At 40.4% G+C, this 12,306-nt stretch overlaps 2 protein-coding genes across 2 annotated transcripts in view; one reads left to right on the forward strand and one right to left on the reverse strand.

The window, feature by feature from the left end:
• Nucleotides 1-21: 21 nt before the first annotated feature.
• On the reverse strand, nt 22-4,879 carry LOC119143562 (putative protein FAM172B). Its single transcript, XM_037377938.1, is given in 4 exon segments — nt 22-799; nt 802-1,318; nt 1,530-1,618; nt 4,414-4,879. Coding segments are annotated over 4 exon segments (1,578 nt in total). The 3' UTR covers nt 22-293.
• The window catches only part of SENP7 (SUMO specific peptidase 7), a 44,431-nt gene continuing 36,539 nt past the window's right edge, over nt 4,415-12,306 (forward strand). Inside the window, 5 exon segments of the mRNA XM_037378328.1 lie at nt 4,415-4,498; nt 5,619-5,656; nt 8,160-8,193; nt 8,196-8,266; nt 10,580-10,674. Of these exon segments, the coding sequence (XP_037234225.1) occupies nt 5,630-5,656; nt 8,160-8,193; nt 8,196-8,266; nt 10,580-10,674 (227 nt within the window). The 5' untranslated portion in view covers nt 4,415-4,498; nt 5,619-5,629.

Below are 12,306 nucleotides of genomic sequence, written 5' to 3' on the forward strand. Positions count from 1 at the left end.
ATGATAACAGACGAGAGCCGCTATACCTTAACATCTTTATTTTGCACAACTTTTAAATTTCACAGAGAGCCAAAGGGTTGTGGCTTAAAGCTTTCCACAATGCACTTCTAATATTTAACTTGCATTCCTGTGTTTCTCAAAAGCAATCTAGCTTCAAACTTAGAACTCCTAAGTTGCTCCACCGTGAGATGAAGGTCCTTAGATGACTGAATGGTGCAGAGGCAGTTATGAAAGGAAAAGGCCACTATTGAGAAAAAAAATAATCAGTATACCTTTTTTTATTGCCTCTCTCCTTACTTGTGCTGCTTCTGGTTGCAACAGGTGAACCTAAGGGCTGTTGTGATCTTGGCTTTCAGCTCGCTCTTCAGGTACTTAAAGATGGCATGTAAGCAGCAGGAGGGTGCTAAACCATACTTGTTTGTTCCAGCAGACACAACAGGACAATTCACTTTGATGAGAGAACCTAGAGGTTTGTCTAGAGGCTTACTGTTTGACACCCATTCATGGCAGTGTTTCCGTATCCACTCTTCTATTTGTGGATCCCTCCTACTCTGGTGCTGTATGTGGTGCACGGAGCCGATGAATGCCACAGAGCACACTTTATTCATTACCTCCTGTTTTCTCTGCACCAGCAGATCAACAAACACCAAGCCACCATAGCCATGGGCAATGAGGGCCACGTTCTTGGCTGCGCTCTTTGAAATGAGATGATCCCATACATACATGGTATGCTCCTCAGGGCTGCTGCTGCCCCTCTTGGGGATCCACCAGAGGGACTGTGTAGAAGTCAGTGCTTCAGCCTCTCTTCCTTTTCAGTCTTCAAATCAGCGAGGTTGTCATTGGGATTCAGTAATATCACTTCCCTGTGGTTCTGAAGGGCCATTTTGATGAATGGTATTTGTGTTCCATGCCTCAGGCCCTCACTGACAATTATCCTTTGCCCCCACTGTCCAGCACGGAAAACTCCACGGTCTTGAAGGAGGACTATTAGGCTAGAGGAACTTGTTAGTGCATTCTTGCTCATGAAGAAGAAACTTCTTAGTTCATCCTCTGTAGCATCAGTAGCAATGCAAACTTTCTGCAGCATGCAGACTCTTTCCAGGAGCTCATAAACATATTGGGTAATCAAATGTCCCAAAACTTGATAGCGTTTATGATTCTGCTCATGCGCACTCTTGCAATAATTGAAAACAAAGGACTAATTTGTATCCAGATGCCTCAGTTCCCCTTTTACATTGAAGTCGTACTTCAGTTCCTCTTGATACTCTGAGCCCTCTGTTAGTTTCCTCAAACTTAGTTCGTGCTGTATTTGTAACCACTACAAATTAATAAGACCATGTTAATGTAGTAATAGACCTCCACAGAACATGACATAAAGAAAACCTTTTCTATCAGAATTCAGATTTAAAAGTGGTTACAAATAAAATAAATATATTTATTGATACAGACCATCTTGTGGTGGTCTGTAGTAAACCAGCTGCTTATACAGCCTTTCACAGATCTTGGTTGGTAAATTCCAAGAGCAGTACATTAATACCAATCTCTCCGGTTACTCGTTCATCCTTGCAAGCACTTGCCACAGGGAAAGTGTGGAATGGATGACGGAATAAGCTAGCCACTGCAATCCAGGAACAGGAGAAAAGAAAGTCCATGCAGCAGGTTTTCATCAGATTAGATTGAGGTCTCAGCTAAGATAATTTTTCAAATCAACTATTTGGACTTGTATGAATAATCAGCTCATGTAAGAATTATACCAGGAAGTGGTTTCCGTGCAAATGGAAAATTAAACTTATCATAATCTTCCGTTTTCCTAATAAATCTTCAGTCTACTACTGACTGTCACTGGCTGTAGTATAGTAGACATGGGGTAACCTCTAGTGTGGTCAGAATCCTACTTTTACAGGATTTTTGTCCTAACAGCAAAGATTTACAAGCATTACATTCCCACAATTACAGTATTTTTAAAACTAATTAATCATCTTAATCTTTTTGGCAGCAATTTTTTTGACAAATGGTTTATACAAAGTTAAATTTGGCAAAAAAACATTAGTGCAAGCTACTATATACCTTTAAATTTTTCATGCTGAACTAACAGAGGCATTTAGGACACAGTAAATCCCATTCTGACTATGGTAAAACTCACTGTACCGTCTGAAAAGCTAATTACTAGGACAGAAAGCAATCTGAAAATTTTCATGTAAGTGACTTGAGCTGGAGCCCAACTCCTTCATGGAATGCAAGCTTCCTTGAATAAGCTGCTTAGCATATTGAAAATTGTTTCTTACCCTTCCAAATTAAAAAAAAAAACAAATCTGTCCAAATAATTTGAACAGAGCAACACCATATACATTTTCCTTTTGAGCAATCTCCATTGGGTCAGAGATGTCATCTTTCTTGTCTTCTAATCAATACAGAGCAGGTTAGAAAATGGTACCTTCTGTTTTTTTAATCTCATGTAATAAGTACACATATAAAAGGTAAAAATACCCCCAGATTCTATGATATATAAAGCCATTTACTGTCTTACCAGTTTCTTGGTATGGAAACAGCACAAAGAAGTTGCAAGGGCACACGTTCATCTATGATTTTTTTTCATTTTGCAGGAAGACATGACAGACACAGAGGAGATGGGAGGACACTGTTTGCTACACTACTGAAATATGGGCAATTCACTCAAAACAGATCATATTTAGTAGGGAGGAAGCTACCCACATTCACGCTGTAATCCCCATGCAATGAAACGGGAGGACAATGGACACAGTTTAAGGAAAGACGTGTGTGGAAAAAGATGAAGCTCAGAGAAAGCATTCCATAGCAATTAGGAATAGGTAAATGCAGTTTCCCCACAGAGTGGCATGCTGTCCAGTGCTTCTCTCAGTCCCTTTCTCTCCTCACCCCTAAAAGGTTGGAGACTGTAGTTTCCCAACATAGTACGAACAGAATGCTATTAGCTCTATAGTAAGAGCTATTTTCCTCTTCAGCTACTAGCAACAAAACAAAACTAGGCTATGTGATTCCAAATTAAACCCTGTGTATGTAATATTGAACATTTACTTGAATATCTACTTTAAAGATCGTTGTGAAACATTTCTGAAGATTTCAGGAGGCAGAATAAAAAACCCACAAAACAGTTCTACACCAGGCATAGGTATGACTTCCTAAAATTCCCTTCAAGGTGCAAACTGCAAAGTTCTAAAGCAGTTTATAGTAGGTTATCACTTAAGTAGCACCTTAGAATCATATACTTACTAGTCTAGAGGACTGATTTTATTGTAGTAATGCCATTTACAGATTTTAAAAGCAGCAGTTACATAGATATAACTCCTTTTCGGCAAATCTGCATTCTCACTCAGTGTTAGCTGCTGCTTCTACTTCATTGTCTATATAAATGCAGCATTCAGTTGTTTATTCTGGTAGTTTTTACGATTGCTATTTTGACTGCAAAAATTACTGTTGGGGGAAAAAAATCCCTCTTTCCCTTCCTCCCACTTTTCTGTTTGGATCATGAAATGTTTCAGCTGTAAATTCAGCTATCATTTGTTAGCATGTTAGCAGTTAGCATGTGCTGAACTATTACAGTATAATTATTACTCTTTATGAAATTTTCCATTTTAAAACACTATTCTATTTACAGCCAACATTACCATATGCTCTCCTGTAAAATCTGTCATAGTCATAGATGGAAATCTTTTTTACTCAAAAGACTGTAGACAATTCCTCTGTGTGAAAAAAACAACAGAACAACCACCCAACAAAACCCATTGTAATTCAGGTTTCCTTACTGTTACAGACTTTATTCTGGGGCTTATCTTTAAAATCTATCAGCTGCTAACAGTTAGGGCCATCTAAAGGGTTTCAGATGTTCCAAGTTACAAATCAACACCTCCTGGTTGTAATTTACACCTGAACCTGGGGCCAGGCTGTGGCCGAGGTAAGGGCTGAAGCCTGAGGGAGAAGTGATTAGCGAGGCACAATGCCAGTCCACATCGGCTGGGTTGAGCGCTACTTCTTTACAAATCCCGAGTTTTTCTCGAGGCCTCCCACAAATTGTAGCATGCCTCCCTCACGCGTGCTAGCCTGTGCTGCCTTTATGTTTTATTGCGTTCACACGTCTACCGGTGCGGGGGGTGGGTGCGGCGGCCCGCCTATGGCGCTGCAACGCTCCCCGTCACGGGCACTCTTCCCCTTCAGGGCTCCGCGTCAGGGTAGGCGCAGGAAAGTCAAAAGCCGGAGAGGCTGTGAGGGAGCGGGCGTAAGGGGGAGGTGGGCGGGGGGCAGCGCCTCAGCGGGGCGGCAGAGGGCGCGCGCGGCGGCGCTTGCAGCAGTTGCGGGGCGGGGCCCGGAAGCGCCCGCAGAAGCTGCGCAGGCGGCTGCGGGGCCTGGGTAAACAACAGCGGGGCGGTGAACGCCTACCGTGCGGGTCGCCCGCACCGCCCGGCCGCCGGCGAGGGAGGCCCGAGGAAGCAAAGCCGGCTGGTGGGGCTACCCTGCGCCGTTGGTGTGTCCGCTGGTCGCGGCTGGGCCGCCCGCGCCGGGCGAGCGGAGCCGGTAGGCGGGGGTGGGGAGGCGGTGAGGCTCCCCCTTCGTGAGGGGGCGTGGGGCCTCCCGGGCTGGGCAGCGGTGGGCTCCTGCGGCCCCCACTTCCTTCAGAGCGGCCCGGCGGCCGCCCTTTGCCAGCGTTGGCCCTTGGCAGCGGGCGGTGCCGGCGGCACGCTGGCTTGCCCTGTGCCTGCCGTGGGGGTGCCGCGCCCCCGGGGCGCTGGGCCTGCGGGCCCGGAAGCCGCTGAGCTGGGTGCAAGTGCCTCCTGGTCGCCTTGAGCGACTGCGGCCGAGCTGCAAGGTCCGAGGGGCTTACGCTGCAGCCATACAGGGTATTCATAAAGAGAGTCAAGCCCTGGGCACGCTGGAAGCTCTGAAGTGGTGTCCTTTCGCGGATGGAGGAGTTTATCTGTTAACAAGAATTGTTGAATTCTTGTTGTTCTTAGAGGTCTTGCAGCGTTACAGATGCTTTCTGTGATACCTTTTCGCTTTAAAATCAAAGCCCGAATTGCTTGTTGTTGGTTATGTGCTTGCCGGGGGGTGGAGTTAAGAGTAAATGCCTCAGTAAGGATAAATTCTGGTGAAAATTTTGTTACTAGTCCTGCCCATGCTGACAGCCCTGAGCCTTGCCCCAGGCACGCGTCTCTGGTGTTGGGGCTGCTAGTGACTGCTTACCCAGGCCTGTAGCAACAGGACAAGGGGTGCTGGTTTCAAACATAAAGAGGGTAAGCTTAGGTTGGACATAAGGAGGAAATGTTTTATGATGAGGGCAACATGGCGCTGGCAGAGGCTGCCCAGAGCAGCTGTGGGTGCCCCATCCCTGGCAGGGCTCAAGGCCAGGCTGGACAGGGCTGGGAGCAGCCTGGTGTGGTGGAAGGTGCCCCTCTCGTGGCAGAGGGCTTAGAACTAGATGATCTTTTAAAGACCCCTTCCAACCCAAACCATTCTATAAATGAGTTTTATTTGTGCTAGCCTGTTCAAAAATGATTTTCTTCTTGCTTGGTACCTACTGCTGTGGTCCTACTTCTCTCTGAATAAATAAACTACAAATTGCTAAGCTTATTTTTTATCTTTTTCAGTAGAGAAAACCATGGAAGGAAGAATATCTTCAAGTTGTGTAAGTGTTTCTGCAATTTGCATCAATTTACTTTGAGGCTGTGAGTATCCTAGAGTGTTCTGAGGTATTTGCACAACCAAATTCATCCTCAAGTGGTCCAGCTTTTGCTTTATTGGAGCAGTTTTTCCTGAGAAACAGTTTATTCTGGTGGCAATCAATAGTAATGTCTACTGTTGAACATGTATGAATACATGATAGGCTTTACATTTGATCGCATATAAACAGCGTGTTTCCAGGGGTATTTTAAGACCTAAGCTAACATCTGAAGTATTAAGAGTAATGCTGAAGTAAGTAGAGCAGCTGCATAATATTTAGTTTTCTGCAGAGATGTGTTCAGAGACTACTTATGCTAGTGTTTATTTTTTCTGAACTATCCCTATTAGTAGTAGTTTCTACCGATGGAAGCACTGGTAAAAACAAGTTATGGGGATAGCAGCTGGTCTGATCAGGTAAGGTCCAGACTGTCTAATGTTTTAGAAATAAGCTATTTCCAGCACCTTGTTTATATGCTTTCTCTGGCCCTTGCTCCTACAGGTGCTGGTTTAGATGAGGAGTCTTACATGTGCGTGCGCACTTATGTGTTGAGTTAGTGGCTTTCTGTTAGGGAAAAGTTGAGGCAGCTGCATACATTGCACTTACCATAGATACAGGTCTCTGTTGTTACCTCTTGACTTTGTGGTTGTTCTGTAAGTCAGTTGTGGGCACTGCAAATCGGTATCTTAATGAGTACAAACATTAGGGAAGATACTTTATAGTGAAGTGGAAATTCTGCTGATTAAGTACCTTGTGCTTTTTATCCCTTTCTGTCTACCTCTTTCTGTTTTCTGAGTCTGACCTTATCTGTTCTTAGTGTCATCTCTTATGTTATTACAGACGTTATCTGAACCTCTGTAGCTTTAAATGCACATTTAAAGTTTAGATAAGCATGTGTTCTTAGGAAACTCGTAACAGAAACAACCAGTCAGGCTGCAGGTGGAGGAGTTCTGAACTAAGAAATTTGTACTTGGCCATTAAGGTGCAGGTCAGAAGAATGTGTTCCGACTGATAAAACATGCTTGTAGGCCATTTCTTGAAAAAAGAAAAAAGTAAGAAATCAAACAATCTAATCGCAGAGAGAGACCTTCTTGAATAAGCAGATGTCTACTTTCAATCCTTAAATGTTGATTGAATGAAGTGCATTACTTGTATTGGAAGTTGTTGCTGGTGCATAACATTTACATCCTTTATAATTTGAGGAACCTGTTATTAAAGGCGTATTTGTTATTACAGTGTTTGACCAGCAAAAGCAGTTTGAGGTACTGTATAGAAATTCAGGTCTAAATACTAAAAAAATAAATACTTGTTTCAAAGAAGTGTAGAGAAGGAATAAGAGCACTCACAATTCAAAATGAAGAACTGAAGGATTGTGTCATGGTATGGTATGCTGCAGTTATGGTCTGTTTGAAGGACAATCTACCAAGCTAATAAATGCAGTTTCTGTGTTAATAATTAAGCAGTTAACATTGCTGCTCTGGAGTCCTTGCTTCTAATTTCATGTTACAAGGTAGGGCGTCTGGCAGCTTGCAAATTAAATTCATAATACACTTGATGGTGGCCATCATATGAAGTAGCTAAAGCTTTTTCCTGGCAGACATATCTGGGTTGTCTGGAAGATGTAAATGTTGCATTCCCTCTCTGATACATGTAATGTAGTTGCATTTGCAGTGTAAGGTTCTGCTTCTCAGGATACCTGGAGAAATGGCAAGGCTTGCACTTCTACTCTTTCAGTTCATTATTATTCAACTGGTATAATTAACTGATAGGAAATGTCATCCTCTTTCCTTGTCCTAATGAACATCTTGGTAATGGTAGGAATTTAGTTTGACCTTTTTTGTTTTGAATTTGAATGAATTAATGTTAATTCCTACATGGTTTTTCTAAGTTGGGAAATTTCTACAAGTTACTAACTGCTTTACCTTTCGGTCATTACTTTCAAAACACTGGTTCCGCTTTGTAATTTTATACATTTGGCAACGACAGTAGCTGATATTATTTGGAGTAGATTATAGTGTATTGATGCTAAATTATCACACTAAAGTAGTAGTACTATTCTAAGATATAATTGCTGTTCATCCTGAAATTCTTTGAGTGCAAACCTGGTGTGAGATTCAGCTATTTTTTTCTCTTTAATCATCTCAGCTTAGAGAATGTAAACAAATCAGAGGGAACTAAGAAAACTATGTGCTAGTAGATTGGTTCTCACTTTTGGGGCACATGCTTGAACTTGTAAAGTTAATAGGAAGAGCTTTTTTCAGACGGTTCATGTGTTAAAACTAGCTCCTCATGTGGTATGACATGATTTAGGATTGAGCATCAATCAGAGTGTTTAATTTAAAAGTCACAGGTCAGTGTTTCCCTTGCAACTTTATTATTTTTCCTGACAGTTAAGAAAACTTTGTACATGTCAGCTGATAGCATCAGTGGATAATTTAGTTTTATTGTGCATGTAACCGTCTATTTTCAGTTTCGTATACCAAAGAAGAAAGCAAACACCAAGTCAGAGATGTCCATGTTCAGTCCCCTTTGGCAAGGCTCCCAGGCTCCCACCATTGGGACTACCCTTTAAAAGAGGTAAAGAGAAGTTCTTTGGGGTTTAAAGTGCATAGGAGAATGTTATATGGGGTTTTGGATCTGTATTGGAGGCCAGATTTTTCCATTACTGAATGCTGGCTTGTGACCAATATCTGACCCAGATTGTCTTGGAAAGAGATGTGTGTAGGCCTGAAATCAGCCTGCAAGTGTACAGAGATGGGAGTCTTAATGCTGTAGTGGCCACCTAAATCTTTAAAAAGCAGAGTTGGTCTTCAGGTGTAGTTTGAAATTATCTTGGAAATTGATGAATTCAAAGACAAATACAATTTGTTTTTATTAGTTAATTGTCTTCTGAGTACTGACCTTTTCAGTGTATAGTCAGGTCACCAAACTTTTTGTTAAGATACGGAAATAGTCTTTACATTGAGTTTTCACTTAGTCATTATTTGTATCCAAGAGCTTAAACTTTAAGGGAATGTCTTAAGTATTGTATGACTTCCAACAGAATTATTAGTACAGAAAAAACTGATTTTGGTATTATAACCAAAAGACTGTAAGAGTACTTAAATTGCATGTATCTTGATTATTATCTATTTTTATATATTTATAAATATATATATAAATATATCTGTTTATATATTTAGATATAATATCTAAATTACTGTCTTGATCATCTCAGTCATGTATAGAAGTAAATATTTGCTTCTATAAATCTGTTCCAAATTCAGTAAGCATTTTTAAAATGCCAAGTTTTGGAAGCATACTTTGCTACTCTTGTCTTTTTTAGCTCAGCATTGAATTTGTTGCTGGTTTTGGTGCTTTCAGAATTGTGGGGCTGGACAAACAGGCTCCCCCACAGCAGAGTTATAAAAACCTAGTGAGGGAATTTAGGAATTTTTTGACTTAAGGTAATGGTGATAATGTGATCCAGGTCTTTTGGTAGGCCAGGTCATTTGAGGGTGCTGCAACACAAACTCACTGTATGGTTGCATTATATACAGTCAATACTTTAAGTGAGCAGAGCATCCAATTACAGTCATGTTTTGAAGTTGTAAGTAGTGTCTCTTGTGGTTACAAGCAGCAGTCTCTTGGGCAGAGCCAGACAGCACTTGCATGGAGTTCTTCCTGTCTTTCTCTCTGCCTCTAAAAACAGTGGTGAGGCTGGGGGGAGAATTGAAAAATCTCTTTTTTTTTTTCCCCCTTGTTAATTCCTGTATATTCTCTAACTTTCCATTTCTTGTTTTTCCTACCTGTGTCTATGTATTTTGTATGCTTTAAACACTGACTAGTCTTTATATTATACTTTAAAGGTTGCTCATGAGGTAGTGTAATTAAAAGAAATATTACTGGTTTATCCATGCAGAGGTCTGTTGTAGTTTATTTAATGTTGCCAGAGTTGGCTCCATGTTGTTTGAGAAATTTTGTGCAGCTTTCAGTGATTTGGGCATATCGTTCTCTAACATGCTTGAGGACCAGTGCTGTGGGATGAGCAAGATGATGTTTGAAGGTGAGAGTGGCTGAGTAAATAACAAGGGCATTTTCCATTAGAGTCAACCTCTATGGTAGGGAAAAGATTGATTGGTGATGCATGTTTCAGACTTCACTGCAGTATGTAAAATATGCATGGGCATGAATTTTCCAGATGCCCTTTCACCTCATGCTTAAACAGAAATGAATGTAAGTTTGTCTGCTTTCAGCCTGACTGGCATAATTTTCAAACATGTTTAGTTTATCATCCCTAACATTAAAAGAAAAAAAAAAAAGAGGAGAGATTAGGAGGAAGTGATGGCAGAGGGAGACAGGTGTCTGGAATTGCAGAAATAACGATGTTTTGGTGGGGCTTCATTTATTTGATTTAAAACTATGAGTGCATTCTGGTAAGGTAAGAGAATTTTGGAAAAACTGAAGTCTTGCTCTTGTCAATTTTGCCACCCAAGTACCAAACCTTCAATTTCCTTTTCCTTCTCAGAATTTTGTATCTTATAGTGGCATACAGTTTGCTTAAATGCATGGACTTAATCAAAAATACACAAGATAACCTCTACTTTATGTAAAAGATGCCTAACATTTAAGTCTCTGTTCGAGATAGTCTTCCTTTATATAGGGAAATAATTGTTCTGTATTGTCAGATTTTTTTAGGAGAAAAAACATTGCATTCAAGGTCAGATGGTATGTGGGTGCTTTAGATCAAATTCATTCTTTGCAAAATTGTTGTATAAACTCTTTGTGGATCTGCTTCATTTCATCGGTTGCATTGTTTTGGTGTCTGACATTGTTCCCTTTTTCTTGTGTAATAGTCATTATGACATATTTATGTCTGTTTGAACCTGCCATTTTTATGTTTTATTTCAGTGGAAATCGAGTGCCAACAACAGAGAGCCTTCCACAAAGGGAAGAAGGCAAAAGGACTGCCACAGACACAGCTCTAATGATCAAGAATCAACTGGGTAAGAAGTAATCTCTAGATTAGTTCCTCTCTGTGTATTTGGAGTTTCATAATCTTTCTTGAAGGTGGGTGTTTCTGGTCTCTAGGTAATTATTTGTGTCACGCAGAGATGGTTTTCAAGCTGTTGGGTAGCCCACCTTCAGGAATCATGTTTCAGTTATTCAGTGGCAACTGTAACTTTTCCTTTGTTTTAACACAACACAAGACTGCAACATTGGAAAGGGAATGCAATATTTGCTAGAAGAATTACTGCTTGTTGATCTGCTTGGTATCCTGGAAATGTTCATTGCTCTCAAAGTATAAATTACCATTCTAGCCTTAGATATTTTAGATATTTAGAAAGTTTCCCAGCTTATCTTTTGCTTGTCACTGTGCTCTGTAGTCCACAGTCATTACCCTGGCTTTATCAACTCTTAATAACAACAACAAAAATCTAACAATATGATGATTACTAGGTGAGGGCAGTAAAAAAAGTAGAGATTTTCCACCGCTGTGTTACAGTCAAGACTTAGTGAGTAAATAAAACTGCTGATGTGCTGCTGCTTTATACTCTGTGGCCAAGAGCAAAGATCTTGGTTTCTTTGAGATTATAGCAAATTATTTAAAATAGTCTTCTGTGAAGCTTTCAGATAGATAATTGTTTAACTGAGAAAATGTTGAAGCTCTGAGTGCTGTAGTTGACAAATTAAATTGAAAATACAGAATTAAATTCATTAACGGCAGCTAGGAAACATGACTTCATGATGAAATGAATTATATTTATCTTAATGAAACTATTATTATTCCACAAATCATTCAAATCTGAATAAGTGTATACATTCTCTGTCCCATTTTGTGACTGGAACTGGACCATAAGTGATTTCTTGTCAGGAGAGGCTGTTAAAAGCAAAGTGCACAGGTAATATAAGTGCTTAATGACAGCAGGTGATTTTGACACTGCTGAATTCGGTATTTTTGTGACCTGTGCATAGCCTGGTCTTTATATTCAGAATGCTTCAAACTGTTGCAGAGAAGAGATGAACTTTTATAAGATTGTGAAATTTTTTCATACTTCCTCAGAGGCATAGCTGTCAATTTTACATGTAGTAATCTCAAAATGCTTCTCTTGGTAACTTGAACTGAGGGAGTGGCTCACAGGGTCAACCTAGCAGAATTTAAAAGCAATCTTGGTTGTAGTTTCCTGAGTTTTGATTGTGCTGTGAAACGGTTTATGCCTGATACTACTCTCTAAAGGTCTTTTAGTAAGCTTTGAACTGACCTTTCAACATTGAGGGGAAAAAAAGCAGAAGCAAGCTACCTTTGGATCTGTTATGTATGTTAATTTTGATATGCAAGAGACTTTCAAGTAGCATTAGTCAGTGTTCCATCATTTTTACCAAAATTCTTGCCAGAATATTAATGAAAAAATATTTGGACTGTAAAGAGACAGTAAATATTCAGATATTAAACCTGTGCGTTTAAGTCCTCAGAAAATACAAGTGTCTAGAGACTAACTTGATTTTCTGTAAAAAAACTTAATTCCCTTGTCTGCAATAAAGCTTGTTCTAAATATTCCATTTGGGTACCCAGTGTTTCTCAGAATGTCAAAATCGACACGCTGACCTCTTTGGATAATAAGTAGAAAGAGCCCACA

This window comes from Falco rusticolus, chromosome 2 (genome assembly GCF_015220075.1).
Source record: "Falco rusticolus isolate bFalRus1 chromosome 2, bFalRus1.pri, whole genome shotgun sequence".
NCBI classification, from domain to species: domain Eukaryota; kingdom Metazoa; phylum Chordata; class Aves; order Falconiformes; family Falconidae; genus Falco; species Falco rusticolus.